Raw genomic sequence first — 16,640 nt, 5'->3', positions numbered from 1 at the left:
AACGCAGCTCGATCAACTATAGATGTCTAGGTGTTATCCAAGCGAAAGTGACCAAAACTGCATTACCTGGCCGCGAAGTTTTTTGAGATAGAACAGTTGTCCGTCTCTAACCCGGAAAGTCTTCGCCTCACACTTCGCTTCTCGTTGTCCGTAGAACCAGCGGGGTAGGTTTGCTCTGTTAAGTAGAGAAAAACGGCATTAATAATGTCGAACGCACCTAGTTCACCGAATTCTTCTTCGTCGCTCATGACTCAAAAACCGGAAAGATGGTCCTACGCAATAAATTCAAGCGCGGAAATCCAAAAGAAGAAGAAACACGTGCGCTTACGAGGAGGAAAAATGGCGGAATTACATGCGCAATCAGTCCCTTCGCGCGCTTTAGAAGACTTAATTCTATTACGGTACTGTAGTCTATAGTTCGAATTCGTTGCCTCTCCAGTCTGTTCTGCCAGGCGATATAAGGAAACGTCGCCGATCCGTGGACGTCAGAGGTGGAACAGAAATCGCTGGACTGGCAACGCCGGATCGCCAAGCCTACTTAATTAAGGTAAGGTATTACAGGGCCTGTATGTCAGTCAGAGGTCCGCCGCTTGTCGCAGACACGTACAAACTGTTCCGGACACTTTTTTTCAGACCCGGACAATTTTTTCCTGAAAAAAAGTGTCCGGCCGGACACTTTTATACCCGGACACTTTTTTTCGTGACACGTCCCGTCCCGCACAACTTTCGGTCAAAAAGGTTAACACCGCTACGTTGTCAGTTACCCGGATGCTTTACGAAACATGGAGGTTTGATCGGCTCTCGCATTCTCCTGGGCACGGGCCTCGCTCAAAAGCGTCTATCGTGTTCTAATCAGATTAGAAACGGTCTCTGGGGCTATCGTGTAAGCGAAATTCCATAGCTAGCGAAGCGATATAGGAATTTACTACGACGGCTTACTCTGAGACGCTGCGTTCTAGTTGTTCTCCTTCGCGCAAGAGCCGAATGAACGCCCTATCGAAGCTCGACTTTCCTCCGTCGTCCATCGAATGCTCTTCTTATAGTAGTACTTTTAAAATGTAAAGCTGGTTCTTTATTTGAGAGATCTATTATAGACGTCAATCCAGATGAAGTTCACATGAAATGGGATGAAGATGATTTGCAGAACTGTTCACGTAATATGATTTAGCATTGTAACAAGCCTTTGTCTTGTTGGAAATATGCCTCTTATTCACATTTGTTTCTAAGGTAATGGCGGAATCCATCCGATTATGTAATCAGAAACTGTGAGTTTAGATAAATAATATTCCGCGTGATTATTTTGTCATGTCTCTCTACAGTATGAATGAAGCGTTCGTTATCGTTGTTATCGTCGCGTGCTTCCTATATGTTCTCACGCTTCCTCACGTGAGATCTACATTCATGGCGTTGCAAGGCGGAGCTAGAAATGCAAAGCTAAAGCTCTTTGCAATCGTCTGCGGCATGTTGGTGCTTGCCATAGCGTCCGTACCATCACTCGTCTTCGTATTTCCCGACTGGGGCCTCAGCTCGGAGCGTTTGGTACGAAAACGCCTTCATTCACAATACCCCAAGTCACTCTCTTACCTTGAAGGAGGAAATTGCTGCTAAGCAAAACGTCTCCTTTATTAACGGGAGCAGTTGTCACGTTGAAGTTGCTCTACCCAGCAGTGTGTCGAAAAATTTGTTCGAGCAAGAGGGTGTGCAGCAACGCCTACTCAGTCTCGTTCCTTCTTTACTTCCTTTACTAAGCACGCCCAAGTGCTCTCAGTTCTTGAACGTCCTTATTCGTCCTCAAAGCAGTTCGTCTGAAATCTTTCAAACGCTTTCTCCGTTTGAGATTCGAGGAATAATGCGTACATTGAACCTTTCGTATGATCAGCTTACAGCCGGCATAGGTCTCGCTAATATCAGCAGCTCAGCTCTCGTGTCTCTAATGAATTCATACTGTCTCGATGAGTTTTCAAATTTAGGTATTTGTATCGACATCGAATGCTTTAGCTTATGAATTGATTTTCTCTTTAAGGCTGCCAGAAAGATTTGACTTTCGAAAACGGCTCTATCCCGTGCTGCTACGTTTCCTGTCTCAACTGGCAATGGTTAGGAGAGACGAAGAGCACCATCGATTCGGTTCTTTTCGCAGTGACAGCCGTTGTTGGTCTGGTTGAATTTGTCGCCGCTTCGGTCGCAATTATAGCTATTAAATCCAAGTTAGTTTTCAAAATATAGGCAGGTTATGAAAGTTCTTAGCACAAGGTTTTGAGTCGTGTGCTAAGGACCTATGCCCTGTTATATATATGTGCCTCTTTTATATAGGCAGAAGTTTCCTCACCTCGTCGTGTCGTTTTATATCATGCTTTCTCTTGTGTCGCTAAGTGAGATCTTCTTCATCTTGTGATCTTTTAGACGAGTCGTTTGTTTTGCAGTATTTGCCGAAGCGGTTGGGCGAATTCTTGGACGAGAGAACGCAATTTGCTGCGATGAGCGCGATCTTCTCAAAGCTTTGCAATCGGATTCTTGCACTTTCTCCATCATTCGCAGTAAGAATTTAAACGAAAAGTTGGACAATAATTTTGGTATGTTTCGTAGCAATAATTCAAAATTTTTGCTTCACGTCTGGCGTGTCGTGGTGCGTTGTTGGTTTCGTGAACCTCTGGTTTGCCATCGTTCGGTCGAAAAGCCGCGTGTTTGTTGCTCACCGAAACGCAATCCACGCCATTGAAGCGTCTATTGTGTGGGGCACCTCCTTGATACTTGCACTCATTCCCTATTGGTTCAAAGGTGGAGGTGCCTACTATAATCCTCTTCTTTGCTACGCCTGCTCTATAATAAACAGCACGTCCTTTAACTACTTCACCCTTGTTTTGCCGCAACAAGTCATTATGGCCGTGGGCGGACTCTGCGTTGTTCATCTGGTTTACACGCTGAAGAAGCAGGTATGGTGTAATACGTAGGCTAAAATGCAAGCTACTAATCCAGAGAAGAACTCTTACCTTATGTTAAGTTACGCGTGCTAACAACCCTGCTAAAGTACAAGTCAGATAAAAAGAATTTTAACTAAACATCGGTGGCTACATGCCGTTGCTTAGAGACTATCAAACATGTACTGTAAGCACTACCGTTCCTGCTACGATGTCACTAGCGTGCCTATGCTCAACCTAAAAGCATGCAGCTCAATTAAACTCCGGGTCTAGCCATCGGAGTTCATTAAGGGAACTTAGGCTAGGCTATCAAAGTCCTTTAATGCTACTCACATAAGTTACCCTTTTGCCTCTTTTAATGAAACTGGCTTTATGTAGAAGATACTTGAGTTTAAAACTGGTTATCAAAAGCTGAGAAATAAGGCTTGATACGTGACTGTTAGTCTCCTGATTGCAGTACATAGTAGTCTATAGGCCAAGTCATCTGTAGTCAATCTCTTCTGGCCCTAGTTAATTTGACCCAGTTTTCATTGAGCCCTGCACTATATTGAAGATGCGTGACTGTTCCTTAGAGTTTCAATCGAAAAGAGCTATTTGCGTCTGTTCAAGGTCAAGACGCTAAGCAGACGAAACACGTCAGTCAACTCGACGATCTTCAACGTCGTTTCGTCTTTCTTCTAATCGTCGTCTTTATCGTCGAAATTGTCGTGATATTAAACGGCTTCATCGTCGTCATGGTACGAATAGCGTCGATGTCGACAACCTTGGAGGTTACGTTGAATGCGTTTATCTCGATTTGAACGACGAGTGTCGGAACGAGGAAAAGTTGACCGTTGAAAATATGACGTTTGCATTCTTGATCGTCTATCGGGTCGCTCTTCTCTGCTCCCTCTTTTTCCTCGTCGCGTTTTTTTGGGGCGGCCAAAGACTTCGAAAATTTTGGAAGGACGTTTACGTACGAGTGCGATCGTGCTGCAAGCGAACTCCATCTGACGATAAGGTCGACTTAGACAAAAGTTACTCTGAGAGGAGCCAACGTTTCAGCACTGCAAGGACATCTCTTAGCCAAGACCTTGAGCTGCGTTGATTCTCAACAATTAAACAACATATAGTCGCTAAGTGTTCTCTAATGAGCTTTGTTGGTTAGCGCCTTGGCCTACTGTCTATTCTGTCTTTTTAATATAATGGAAGTAACTATTCGTTACATAAAATGCACTGCATTGAGATTGTGCGTAACAGCGTCCATAAAGGCTAGCACGTTTTTCACTTCGAGATCCCGTATGTTGTAGGGTAACGCCCTTTTCTTCGTTTTTTGGCAAAAAGCCGGTTACCCTACAACATACGGGCTTTATATGCGCATGCGCAAATCAACGCGGCAAAATCTTGTAGGCTTGACGAACAATCTCGGCGAAAGCACACAGCTTCTTTAGTTCCTTTTACGTATAAGATGTACAAGAAAAATACAACAAAAACCGTTATTCCTTTATAAATTCATTAGAGATGTAGCACGTAAAATTGCCCCCAAAGTTTATGCAAGTGAAAAAAGAGCTTTGATAGTACAACCAGCTTAGCAGGGCCGGTTGCCCGCGCTAGCTGGTGAAGGGCCTGAGAACGAGACGAACTTCCCTCTCCACGTGTGATACGGGAGAAGGGTCTGGGGGCCACTCTTTTCGGTGACATGGTGAATCCATACGAGCAAAAAAATAAACAAATGCCATCGAGCCCACGCCCTTGATTCTATGCGCATTATTCATTTGAGCCAACACCCATCACCGCTACGTCCGCAATGCCGTTCGCGTCTCTCTCCACATCTCTCCTTCATTTGCTTCTACTTGCCGTCACGTCACACTGCCAGACACCCGACACGTGCGAAGTGGCAAGCGGATCCGCCTTTCAACAGATATGCGCTAACGTATCGTCCATTATACAATTCACTCGATTTCCAAACGTTCTCGGCCATTCCCGGGCCAGTGACGCCGACGCGGCGATCCAAAGCATCTCAAATGTAGCGAGCAGTACATGCGACATCGACGTACAACTGTTTGTCTGCCTGTATCATTTCCCAACGTGTCGCGAAACGAGTGAAAATGTTACTGTTGTGCAGCCACCTTGTCGAGACTTTGCCGTCGACTCAAGGAGGCTGCGTGCGTGTTTGATTTCCTTTCTGCAGGTATTGACTGCTCCTTTTTGCCTCCGTTTGATCCCTGCCGAACCGACATCCTGCTACGATCCCTATCATCTCATCGTTCTCAATGAAGTGAACGTCGAGCTTTTTCCAGTGTTTGTTGAATTCTGGGATTCGGAATGAAAAATACCATACTTGACTTCTTTACCGTTGTTTTCTACGCTTCGAATGGTAACACGGTTCAGTCATTCAACCTGACCGGAGAAACAACAAAAACGGGCGGGTACATCAACAATTGGACAATTGTCAGATATAGATTATAACACCGTTGGTGAAACGATAGCAGTTGCGCTCTATCGAACCAACAGGCAGGAAAATACGAAACATAAAAAATCAAAATAAATGAATTACGTTTACCTTAGTTTCCAGGAGGGATCAAGCCCGACTACAGTTGATCTTGTCGACGCTCTGGTTTACATTCAGCCGAACGCCTGGGTGAGTGGTGTTCTTCAAATATTTCCGATACTTTCTGGGAGCAGCAATACGTCCTTCAGTCGATGCTACAGTCTCCGATCATTGACAGGCGAGGCATATGACCTTAAAGAGGCCACGATTGGCGCCAAAAACGATTGTCCACAAGAAGAAGTGAAAACTATTGAAGCGGGGTTAGAGAAATTTGAAATTAACAATTCCGTTGACTTGTTTACGAAAAAGTGCTGCTTCGACACGGCCATTTTCTGCGTTTTCGGGTAAATGATGCATGTGGAGCACGTTGCAGTTTGGTGAAATTGTTACTCTAGAAAAATAGACAATGAAGGCTACTGCGTTAATCGAGACCATTGGATGTCGCGCGAAGAATATTTGAATTACAACATCTACAAACAGTAGCATTTCCACTAAAAATTAAGATGATGTATATATAAACTGTATAGGAGTACGCAGCTCTGCGAGTTTAGTGCAGAAGTACTGGCAATAGCACAGTCAAGCATGGAAACGTAAGCAAATGAAAACTTAAACAAATATAGTTCAATTTGGGTTTTTATGACAGAGACATTTTAACGAACACGTGCGAAGGAGTAGTCTCAAACGAACGGAACTTGCGTTTCATGTGGGTGAACTATCGTAGACAATTGTCCTAATTCAACGCTTTACAGACTAGACAATGGAAAACACGTTCAATACATTACCTATGGCCCTAGTAACGAAATTCGGTTGATCGATTCAAGCATGTACGAAGACGCGTTCATAAATAATTAAATAATTTAAGAAAACTCAAAACGTCCTTCGTAGATGTCAAAATTACACTGAAAATGAGTGCTCGGATATTCTCGCGCGTCATTTCGCAAACAACACCGATCTGGTGGACAGCGTCGCAATGTGTGATTCATCTCAAAACTACATAGGCTATACAGCCGGTTCAATTACATAAATGCAATGCATAGTGCGGAGCGTGTTCTAACTATCCATGTCTTTAGGTTTAGCATGTTTTGGAGTCGCCAACTATCCGTGCTCAGGAAAAATTCCACTTGGAAAGCCATAGTCATTTCAAAAACGAGCGACTACAGCGATTTGCGATTCAGGGTCGAAGTATTATCTAACACGAGCGAATTCACGTGCTCTAAAACGAATCCTTGCAACGTCACTCCAAACTCGTTTGTCACGTTTCAGAGCAACGATTCGGTTGAATGTAATGGTGGAGTCGGAAATTCAAAATAATAACGCGCGATTTCTATTAGTGATTAACTTCGGCGACGAAAGTAATTTTACCTTCACCGTTTCCGTTACTTCAAACGAGTCTCCATTCACATTCAACAATAGAGGAGTCGAATTATTTGAGATTCGTCTCCTGTTCAATGAAAAGCAAAAGGTCGCTATTCGCCCTCCCGTGATTAGACAAGATTCCCCAACAACCTACGTCGCGTTCCGGATCGATCCTTCAGCCGGAACGTACACAATCATTGACCGCTTTGAATAGATCAAAAAAAGAACAACTTTTGAATGTGTTATGTTGTTATGCGTACAATCAATCTACTGCTATTTATAGCGACGTCGATCTCTGCGTTAGGCACTGTTCGAAGACGAGACGATGAGACAAAGGTGAGGTCCCCTTTGAGGGTTCACTACCACCCGGGCCACGACATTTTGGCTCGCTACGGCCGCTGTGAATGTCGCACGCACGCATCAATCTAACTAAGACAAGACACACCTAAGGCTTACTGACGGTCGTTGGAGAAGAACCATTCAACCGACGACGGAGGAGAATTGAGCCTCGATACCGCTACGCATCCAATGGACTGTGGTGTGTTGGAGAACGACTGGAACGCTCGAATGTTACTTCCAGAGTAGGCCATCATAGTACCTTCATAAAGAAAATATGACTTGAGCACGCCAGCCTTTCCTTCTTTTTTGAAACGCGAAAAACTGCTTGTGAGTCCCCTTAAGGGGCCTCACTTTTCTTTAAAGATTCAAGCGCCTTACGAAGCACTTTGGAAAAACAGTCCACCGTCGCCGAAAGATGCCGCGAGGAAAATTCAGTCAAAAGGTTAAGCTTTTGTTGAACGGTTACCCGGATAACATCCGCGCACTCTATCCCTACATGTATGAACGTCATCGAGCGCGCGGCTATCCCCTTATGATAGGCGAAGACGTTCTCTGGTGTCACAGAGGAATTAGTTAAGCGACCTAAAGCCGATATCTACGAACCCAGGACAGAACAATATTACTAAAATTCTAATACATCAAAAATTCATTTTCAATTCAATTCCGTTTCAGGTCGATACAATATCAGACAAAACGATCGATGATGTGTACGTGCCAGCTGAAGGGTCAATGCTAGCAGCACGTATCTTGTGGGCGGTGTTAGTTCGATGACAGGAGGGCGAAGAGAGACCAGTCGCCTTCCATTGAAATCCAAACTGATCTCAAAGAACTCCACTCCCTCGTCTATTGAACTCGAATTGGCCGTAAGTTACGACGAGAGAAACGATATAGGTATAGCTTTGCTCCCCCATGTAGGTAACTAAATAGGAGTTATAAGTGAGTATTCGATATAATTTATCAACAGAAATTGATGTATATCCCATAACCGCCCTACGGAGGTTGCATGTCCATAACGTCCCTGCATGGGGAGGTTATGTAGGTCGGTTATATGTATTGTGCGTACGCATCACACCACGGGGACCCAGCAAGTGCACTGATCAAGCGCTTCGCAACGGTTTTATCACAAGGTCGGGATATAAGTCAGTTATTATTACATAGTCAAAAACTCGGATCGAATGGGATTTACCACTCTCGATAATAGCCTGCATGAGGCAAATGACCATGTACTATTGTAGTAACTATTACTTACTGTCAACCGAAGTACCTCCCCGAGCCGTAACAGTTGAAGTGTCACACTGTTCCAATATCGAGCAATTGAATATGCTTAGGCCCGATGATAGCACTTCGACTTCAACGCGCAGAAGACCGTAGTCAAATGTAATAGGGCGGTATGATGCAGTCCAATTAGAATTTTCTCCTGGGCACGGAGAGCTAGCGACTCCAAAGCATGAAAGACCTAAAAGTGCTAGTGACATATGGAGCGCCTAATAGTATATATCAAGTCAAACCGGCCGTATAGCCAATATAGTTTTGAGATTGATCACACAATGCCTCGCCTGTTACAAGGGCGGTATTGTTTGAAAAATGCTTGCAATAACTTTTAGGCACGTTTCTTCGCTATAGCTTTCACATCTACGAGCAAAAAATTAACAATTTTTGTTGAATTCAAAATTGCTCATACACGCTGGAATCAATCGATTGAAAGCCGTTGAGAGCGTTATGGGAAATGTATTGAAATTGTTTTCCATTCTGAAGTCTGTAGAAGGGTAATAATTATTTTACTTAAAGTTTACAAAAATATTCTTACACAAGCTTCACAATTTTTTCTTGGGAGAATTCATCATTGCATGTGTGCTGTAAAATGTTTCCTGTCGTTAACAAAAAAGTAGATATAGATAAGAAGAAATTTTCTACTATTTCGTACTTTTCTGAATTGGACTGCGCAATCGCTAGAACCTCTGCACTAAGATGGCAAAACGATTTAGTTCTATCAAGCCAATACATGCCATATCTTAAATTTCAAAAATCAATTCAATGTACCGTTCATATATTTGATAATCGAATGTACTTCTCCGACAGCCAATATCTCTGTTGGCGCAAAATCCTGTACTATTCGTTTTTCTAAAGAAATAGTGGTAAGATTCTTAGAACTGAGTGCCATTACCGGATTTACTCAAAAACGCAATAAACGACTGTGCTAAAACAGCATTTTTTTGTAAGAAATTCCAGTGTTGAACCGGTAAACGTCTCCAAGCCTGGTTGAACAACAGCAACTTCCACCTCTTCTTGTTCACAATTGTTTTTGTTAGTGAGTGAGAGAGTTTTTAAATCAAATGCGTTAATTGTCAAGGTCGAAGGCTGTAGCAGCGGCTAATAGAATTAATGTTACTGGAAAAAATTCTAGCATGATTTGGAAATATTTGCAAACTCGTCGTCACTGGATCGTTCTCGCTTACATACACCAGAGCGTCAACAAGTTTATCCAAAGTGGGAGATGAAATGTTCTCAGAGCTGGTGTACGTTAAAAAATTAATCACAAAACTTGAATTCATGAGTTTTCACTTGCCTTTGAGTCCGATACAGCGCAACCGCTGCTGTTTGGCCAATGTCATTAAAAAGGATATTTGAAGCTGCTCCAATGGCGAAGTATCCGTTTCGCGTCGTTTCGCCGGTCAGGTTGAACGACTCAACGAGGACACCATCTGCATCATAGAGAGAAACAAAAAAATGATCGAGAATGGTATCTTTCATCCCGAAATCCCAGAATTCGACGAAATTCACGTCAAAAGCATTTTCAGAACTGACTTCATTAAGAACGATGAGATGATAGGGATCGTAGCAGGACGTCGGCTCAACTGGGTCGAAGGAAGGTAGCAGGGAACAGTTTAGGGCTAGGCCTCGACTGGAACTCTCCGACCCACAGAGATCATCGATACGAAGGCAAAAGTCTCGACAGGGTGGCTGCACTACCGGAACGCTTTCAGGAATCTCCGTTTCTCGACACGTCGGAAAGAAATAGAGGCAGATGAACAGTTCGATGTCAATGTCACAGTCGCTGCTCACGACGTCCCGAAAGGCAAAAAGCTCCCCGTCAACATCGAGCTGACGGGAATGACCGTGTACGTTAGGAAAGCGAGTGAATGAGATAATGGATGAGACGCTCGAGCAGAGTTGTCGAAAGACGGGCGTGCTCGGTACGTCGCACGTCTCTGGCGTCTGACAGTGTGACGCGACGGCGAGTAGGAGCACACAGAGGCCAATCGTCCAAGGAGAAACGGAGGGCATCGCGGACAATTGAGAGTGGCCGCGTGCTAAGGCGTTGACTTGCGGCATGAAGGCATTATTATACATGCGCATATATGAAGTGTGGTACAAGTTCCAATGACGTATGTTTACATGTACGGCTTCACAAGTGGAAGAGCGAGGGGGTTCCAATCTAGGAACTTCATAGGTGCGAAAATACCGTCATATTGATTCCTAAAGAAAAACATTTTGGCGCCTCCGATGTTCATTCAAAGAATTCGCAACGGAATTTAGAGTTTCACGAAAAACATTTCTTAGAAACTATTGTTGGGTAATACATACTAATAATCCCTCCTCAATATACACAAGCTCACCTCGATATTTCTGGGAAATAGTGTAGACTGTGAACATTTACATTTATCTTATGACTGATGACGTATCCCGAGTATGACAATTGGTGTTTTTCTCTCCACGGAGTATAAGAGAGAAAGGGCCTGACAGGAGAGGGTATTGTGAACGACTCGAATAAGTCATATGTTCTATGAAGCCCTCTTCTCGAACGTTAATGATTTGAGCCTCCGGCTGCTTCGACTGGCTTCTAACTCGCTCTCACCTTCTCGTTGTTCTGACTCCATTGCTTCTCTATCCGGGATTGGTTGAAACGTCTGGTCACGTGTTTCGCAATGGATGCTCGGCTTCTTCTTTCGCTTTCGGACTTGTGCCTGACGTGCCTTTGCAGAACTTCGCCGTCTTCAGCAGATATTCTCGGCATTTCGAAGGTACCAGCGTCAGCGCTGCCGTCAATAGCCGAAATCCTCCTTTCTCATTCGGAAAAGAGCGTCTTGCCCGAACCGGTGTCAAACCTGCTTCTGGAAGGACTTGCGCAGCGCGGAAGACTTACGTCACGCGTGCTAGATCTGTTACTGTGGAATAGACGCTTTTTGAAGACGCTACCACTCTATTCTCTTATGAAAGTTGATGATGAGGAAGCCATAGTTGAGCGTCTCAGAAAACAGGAGCACTTGAAAAACGTCGATATATCGTTCAGTCCTTGTTTAGGGAACTTGCCTGTTCCCTTCTTGGAGAATTTCGTTGGGACCCCATCAAGGGACTCTCTGACGTACTTTGCCGCAAATCACGTGACGGGCGCCATAGGTTGCCACGTTCTCGACCAATTTTCGAATATGAAGCATCTCGACTTGAGTTTCACAAATCTGGAGAAAAATGATTTTTGCGCAGCGATGACGTCAATGAGACATTTGGAACACCTAAACATATCCGGAACGAGCTTGTCTTGGTATGAAGTTTTTTCGACGGGGAATATATTTGCATCGAATGGCCTAACGGAATTGCTTATGCATTCGCTTGAGATAATGAGTACCAGTGAATGGCAGGCTAAGAAGTACCCTCACACTACTGTCGAACCTTTTTTCAGAAAGTTACAGCGTCTCGTCAGTCTCGATGTTTCATACGCTATATTGGGCCCACATGCGATTCCCTTGGATGGCGCCTCTTCTTGTGACGCTCGTTTCTACGCCGCGCTTCATCGTATTTTGCTTTGCACTTCGTCTCTTACTCATCTTGACGTGTCAAACAGCTGTGATTGGAATACGTTGGAAGGTCTTCTGATCGTGACACATCGTCTTAATCAGCTGCGGTTTCTTGGCAATCTGACCAGGTATAATTCTTCTACTGTTCCTGAGACGTTGATTGGTCGTCCTTCTTTGAAACTGGCTCTTTCATCTTTCGCGCCACGTGCTTTCTGCTACGAGTACCAGTTTCATCAGAGTCACGCTCTCAAGAACGGCGACTACGCCTACGAGTCGCAGCCTGAAATTATAGACGATGTGTTGAAGGTGGACTATGACAGATTTGTCAGTAGCGGTCTCGTTCCCTTGACGCTGATGCTTTGCACCGCTGCAAGACGCTGTTTGACTGACAACGAATTTTTCAATGACTCTTTCATGATGGCCTTGCTGCACACTGGTGTTCCCGCTTTTGTCTGCGCTTCTGGTCCATTTATGACCGATGCGTTGGAGGCAGCTACTCGAAAATTTACTTTTATTTTCTCTTCGGCATAAGAGTAATAATCGCGAGTTTTACGACGAAAGTTTAGCTGGCCTTGTGTCACTTTTTGCGAAGTTTGCGACGTTTATTGCGGAGAGGAATGTTTTGCGTCATCTGGCTCTTCAATTCTCCCTTCTGGTTTCTCCGCCGGAGGATGCAGGCATAGCAGAAAAATGGGTTCTTTTGGCTCCGATTCTCTCTTCCCTTTCACCACCTAACCGGATGAAGATGACGTCAAAAATCGGTCCACAGATGACGTCTAATTTACTTGAAATTGTCTCTAGAAACGACGAGTACATCAAGGCAGATGAATATATAAAAGTGCACATGAAAGATCGGCTCATTGATCTGTTTGAGGGTGGCACATCGTTGCTGAAATCTTTCGTGTATTTGTTTTGTGGGCTACCGTCACCGGACGTTTTTTTCCGCCTTTGGCGATATTCTACCTGTTAAATCAATCACTGACTTGACTCAAATAGCGTTTGACTCGTTCTCTACTAACGTCGACAAACGGTCATCCAAGTTGTACGTCGCTGCCGTTGAAGCTTTGTCCGTCTTGGCAGAGAGCCTTTATCTGGCACCGACCCTGTTTTCCAAGCAAGTGTTTAACGCAGTCCTAAGTCGATTACCTCCTGAGAAAAACATGCACGTGGCGTATTCGTATCTGGCGTGTCTTCTACTCGTACATGACCAATCGATTAACTGGTGGCTTCACATTGTGAGGCAAGAGAAAGTGTGGCTGTCCGCATTTTCGTTGGCGATTTCTCTGACGTGGATTTCACCTACCGTCACGCAACTCTTTTGCCTTTGTTCAAGATTGCTCGAAGCAGGGAGTTTCGTTTGGTGACCGTATTCGGTTTGAAACGTTTTGCTTTCTTCTGCGGCAGCGATTTTGATACCAAAGCGTATCACAGCCTCTACTGTGGACCGTGTCCTGTTTGCCTCATCACAAAGGAAGTAGGTTTTGACGCTCTCAATTCTGTGGCTCTCAGTTGTATTTCTGGTTCGCCTATGCAGTCTTCAATTGATGTTTGATCAAACTTGGGTTTCGCAGAATTGCGAGACTATGAGTCGGTGAAAAATTCCTGGTTAAAGTTTTGACTAAATTTCTTTGTTCTAATGCACAAACTCTCGCATGGTTTATTCTAACGTATACGTGACTACAAGTTGAGTTAATTGCGAGTACCTAAGATAAAGCTTTTGTTCGAATTCGGTTTTTGGGTACGCAGTTGTTCGTACAAAGACAGTTCACCCTACATTTTATATAGGTGTGGCACGGACATGCGTAGGTGTGGCAACATACGTAGGCGTGGCACGAATGAAGTCTGGTGTGATCCTTTATTCATATAAACGCAGGCGTGCCGATACATCGTCTATTACTTATTGTCTAAAGCTACACACTGCTCCGAGCCAGGATAGTGCGGAAGATTTAGCTTGTATTTTGTTATGAGAGCTGGTGGAATGAATCGTCCGCCGAGGTAATGATAGCGACCTCGAAAAAATTGAGCGCATTTCTTGGGACACGTTAGAGAAACCAGACAGTCCGGTTTCAATCCTTCAGAATCTCCCGCTTCGACATCCCAACCTATTATTTACCAAAATTAAATTGTCTATTATTTTAAATTTATATCGGTTTTTGCCTGAGGGAATGTCTATGGAGCATATTGGAATTTCAACTCTCTTAAGAATGTCTAATACAGCTTTGAAAGGAGGGCGTGGTTGCCCTTTGAAACTGAAACCGAATAGAGCGTCAATAATAACATCAATTTATCATTGATGACGTCATGGTTTTGAGGAAAGTCTTCGAGAAAATCGATGTGAAAATTTTCGCATTGTACCACAAGATTCTTGTATAGTTGCTTATCGGTTCTCTTTGGATAGTAGGCTGTCGCTTTATAACCCTGCCAAACGTCACGTGAGCCAGGTACGTCACGTCAGTTACGTCACGCGAACACGACGAACAAACTTACGAAAAGCTTCAAGTGGCGCGCTGCCACGAGGCCGTCGCCGCCGTTATTCCCCGGCCCGCAGCACACGAGAACGTTTCCAGTGCGCAACGAGTCCCGTGGATAGCATTTGACGACGGTCGACGCCACGCTGAGTCCCGCCAGCTCCATTAGTTGATCGACGCTGTACTGGTACTCACTGAATAGCTCTTCGTCTATTTTTTGAGCTTCTGTTTGCGTGATACAGGTCCAAGAGCTGGCCATACGCTTGAAAGTGATCGTACTATGCTTAACATCCGGGAAGCCGCACAGCCCGTATTAACAGCGCGCTGAGAGGCCTATAGTGGCGCAATGTGTCTTTCCTCCATTCAAGTTTATGCTGACCAAGTAAGTTTATGTGGTGCATAGACGTGCACAAAATGTATTTGAGGTTCGCGTTCCTAAAGAGGTCTCGCTATGAATTGAATCGTAGTGATTTCTCTCATGGTACGCTAGATCCTCTAGATATTTATATCTAGAGGGTTACGCCGTCTGCGAGTTTAGTGCAGAAGTACTGGCAATAGCTCTGTCAAGCATGGAAACGTAACAATTAAACACTTAACAAAAATCTGGTTTAATTTGTGTTTTTCTTACCACAGAGACATTATAACGAACACGTGTGAAGGAGTACTCTCAAACGAACGCAAATGGCGTTATATGTGAGTGAATTAACTCTCGTAGACAATTGCCCTAATTCAACGCTTTTCAAAGAAAACAGAATGGAAAACGCTTTCAGTACATTACCTATGGCCCTCGCAACGAAATTCCTTGCGTCCCCGATAAACGGGGCTCTCACGAATGCGCCGATCATCTTCATCTATTCGGTGACGGGAACGGATCAAGACCCTTTCCTCGCAATCAAATCTTCGTGACGTGTGAAGGACCTGCATGAGAACGAGTCCCTTCACGTGTGATACGGGAGAAGGGCTCTTTCGCAGTTTGGAATCCTTGCTGTAACCGGATGAATCCATAAAGGCAAAAAATCAACAGATGCACCAAGCCAACGCTATATATATCCTTAGTCATGCATTGTTCATTTGAGCCAACAGCTACATAAGCAATGCCGTTCGCTTCTCTCTCTACACCTCTATCTGCTTCTACTTGCCGTCACGTCACACTGCCAGACACCCGACACGGTGACATTGTGATTCCGGTGACATTGTGAATCCCTACCGGCAAAAAATAAACAAATGCCATTCGAGCCCACGCCCTTGATTCTAAGAATTATTCATTTGAGCCAACATATATGGCTTGTGCGTGATGCTGTAGTCACACTCTCTAGAATCTTTGCGATGGTAAGCCGAGCGAAAGCGCGATCGATTGCGTCGCATTCGTTCGTTTATGGCACGTTGTTCTAGGCTCAATCAGGAATAGCGATTGACGACGAAGTCGTCGCCACGTACGCCAAACTCAGAGACAGGACGAAAAAAATGAAATGGATAACGATCCGCATCAGTGACGACAACAAATCCATCATTTTGGATGGGGAGCCCGGTACGCCGTCCGAAGGCAACCCGGAAGCGATTTGGGAAAGCTTTCTCAGCGGGGTTACGGAGGCAAACCCGCGCTGGTACGTTTACGACTTTGGTTTTGATCTTCTTAAGGAAAAAGCAGCACCGGTTTTTATTAGCTGGTAAGTGGTGGTGGTGGTGGGACCTTAGGGGAGACCCGTCACTCGTTTTTATTCTCAGGGCTGCCGACAGCGTGTCAGTTGTGAAGAAAATGCTATTTTGTAGCCAAACAGACGCGCTCAGGACGAAGCTGGGGAGAGAAATTCACGCGTCTGTGGAGGCAAGCTGCATGGAGAATCTTTCGTATGACTACATGCTAGCTTCACTGAGGCGTTAAAGGATACAAGACCTCGCGATGAGATGGGGTTTCATGGATATCTCGCTTTTTTTGTCGTTTTCTCTCATGTTTTTTGTGTTTATGTTCCTGTGCTCTTGCTATGACTGGTAGAGTATTTCAGTTGTTGCGTGCTGTCTTTATTTGGCGATGAGAGATAGATGGAATCTATTGTCACTGGGGTCACCGTATACGTCACTATCTCCTAACCCTAACCCTACCCGCTAACCTTTTATTAATGTGTCTTTCCCTACCCTGTCTGTCCTCTCACTCACACTCACTCACTCACACTCTTCCCACAATTCAGGGACTCCATACGTCTTCTCCCCATAATGCATGGTCTTCATACGTCTTCTT

At 44.5% G+C, this 16,640-nt stretch overlaps 3 protein-coding genes and 3 long non-coding RNA genes across 7 annotated transcripts; 3 read left to right on the top strand and 3 right to left on the bottom strand.

Annotated features, from left to right (window-relative positions):
* The first annotated feature begins 795 nt into the window (after nucleotides 1-795).
* On the top strand, nucleotides 796-3,830 carry LOC136196446 (uncharacterized). 2 transcript variants are annotated; one of them, XM_065985996.1, is made up of 11 exons: nucleotides 796-883; nucleotides 960-1,042; nucleotides 1,095-1,154; nucleotides 1,228-1,265; nucleotides 1,320-1,539; nucleotides 1,592-1,970; nucleotides 2,024-2,207; nucleotides 2,314-2,372; nucleotides 2,424-2,537; nucleotides 2,587-2,933; nucleotides 3,491-3,830. In XM_065985996.1, the coding sequence occupies exons 3-11, from the start codon at nucleotides 1,128-1,130 to the stop codon at nucleotides 3,716-3,718; spliced, it is 1,596 nt and encodes a 531-aa protein (XP_065842068.1). In that variant the 5' UTR covers nucleotides 796-883; nucleotides 960-1,042; nucleotides 1,095-1,127; the 3' UTR covers nucleotides 3,719-3,830. The 2 variants fall into 2 exon arrangements, with proteins under 2 accessions (XP_065842068.1, XP_065842069.1); XM_065985997.1 differs by having other exon boundaries at nucleotides 960-1,045.
* Nucleotides 3,831-4,704: 874 nt separating this feature from the next.
* LOC136196863 (uncharacterized) lies at nucleotides 4,705-7,084 on the top strand. Its single transcript, XM_065986524.1, has 10 exons — nucleotides 4,705-5,088; nucleotides 5,308-5,411; nucleotides 5,466-5,792; nucleotides 5,844-5,927; nucleotides 5,976-6,038; nucleotides 6,092-6,151; nucleotides 6,198-6,272; nucleotides 6,334-6,458; nucleotides 6,519-6,730; nucleotides 6,780-7,084. The coding sequence occupies exons 1-9, from the start codon at nucleotides 4,705-4,707 to the stop codon at nucleotides 6,581-6,583; spliced, it is 1,287 nt and encodes a 428-aa protein (XP_065842596.1). The 3' UTR covers nucleotides 6,584-6,730; nucleotides 6,780-7,084.
* A 653-nt stretch (nucleotides 7,085-7,737) lies between these two features.
* LOC136196492 (uncharacterized) lies at nucleotides 7,738-9,009 on the bottom strand. The gene is made up of 5 exons (XR_010672217.1): nucleotides 8,951-9,009; nucleotides 8,825-8,899; nucleotides 8,652-8,775; nucleotides 8,393-8,599; nucleotides 7,738-8,062 (listed from the first exon to the last, which is right to left on the bottom strand). It is a non-coding gene; the product is annotated as an uncharacterized lncRNA (long non-coding RNA).
* A 210-nt stretch (nucleotides 9,010-9,219) lies between these two features.
* LOC136196491 (uncharacterized) lies at nucleotides 9,220-10,587 on the bottom strand. Its single transcript, XR_010672216.1, has 3 exons — nucleotides 9,710-10,587; nucleotides 9,317-9,654; nucleotides 9,220-9,264 (listed from the first exon to the last, which is right to left on the bottom strand). It is a non-coding gene; the product is annotated as an uncharacterized lncRNA (long non-coding RNA).
* Nucleotides 10,588-13,772: 3,185 nt separating this feature from the next.
* On the bottom strand, nucleotides 13,773-14,703 carry LOC136196455 (NAD(P)H-hydrate epimerase-like). The gene is given in 4 exon segments (XM_065986007.1): nucleotides 13,773-14,038; nucleotides 14,094-14,220; nucleotides 14,223-14,354; nucleotides 14,424-14,703. Coding segments are annotated over 4 exon segments (708 nt in total). The 5' UTR covers nucleotides 14,664-14,703; the 3' UTR covers nucleotides 13,773-13,829.
* Nucleotides 14,704-14,966: 263 nt separating this feature from the next.
* LOC136196533 (uncharacterized) lies at nucleotides 14,967-16,454 on the top strand. Its single transcript, XR_010672234.1, has 5 exons — nucleotides 14,967-14,981; nucleotides 15,038-15,097; nucleotides 15,150-15,733; nucleotides 15,797-16,071; nucleotides 16,130-16,454. It is a non-coding gene; the product is annotated as an uncharacterized lncRNA (long non-coding RNA).
* Nucleotides 16,455-16,640: the final 186 nt, after the last annotated feature.

Source organism: Oscarella lobularis, chromosome 16, assembly GCF_947507565.1.
Source record: "Oscarella lobularis chromosome 16, ooOscLobu1.1, whole genome shotgun sequence".
Lineage (NCBI taxonomy): Eukaryota > Metazoa > Porifera > Homoscleromorpha > Homosclerophorida > Oscarellidae > Oscarella > Oscarella lobularis.
This window is presented reverse-complemented; position numbering and strand designations above follow the sequence as displayed.

Excerpts from the sequence above, each read along its gene's own strand:
- LOC136196446 (XM_065985996.1), top strand. The coding sequence starts at position 1,128 with ATGAAGATGATTTGCAGAACTGTTCAC. Across the intron at positions 1,540-1,591 it reads GCCTCAGCTCGGAGCGTTTG|GAGGAAATTGCTGCTAAGCA; the intron begins GTACGAAAACGC and ends CTTACCTTGAAG. Across the intron at positions 2,208-2,313 it reads ATTATAGCTATTAAATCCAA|GCAGAAGTTTCCTCACCTCG; the intron begins GTTAGTTTTCAA and ends TCTTTTATATAG.
- LOC136196863 (XM_065986524.1), top strand. The coding sequence starts at position 4,705 with ATGCCGTTCGCGTCTCTCTCCACATCTCTCCTTCATTTGCTTCTACTT. Across the intron at positions 5,793-5,843 it reads GCCATTTTCTGCGTTTTCGG|AAAAATAGACAATGAAGGCT; the intron begins GTAAATGATGCA and ends TTGTTACTCTAG. Across the intron at positions 6,039-6,091 it reads GCACAGTCAAGCATGGAAAC|AGACATTTTAACGAACACGT; the intron begins GTAAGCAAATGA and ends TTTTTATGACAG.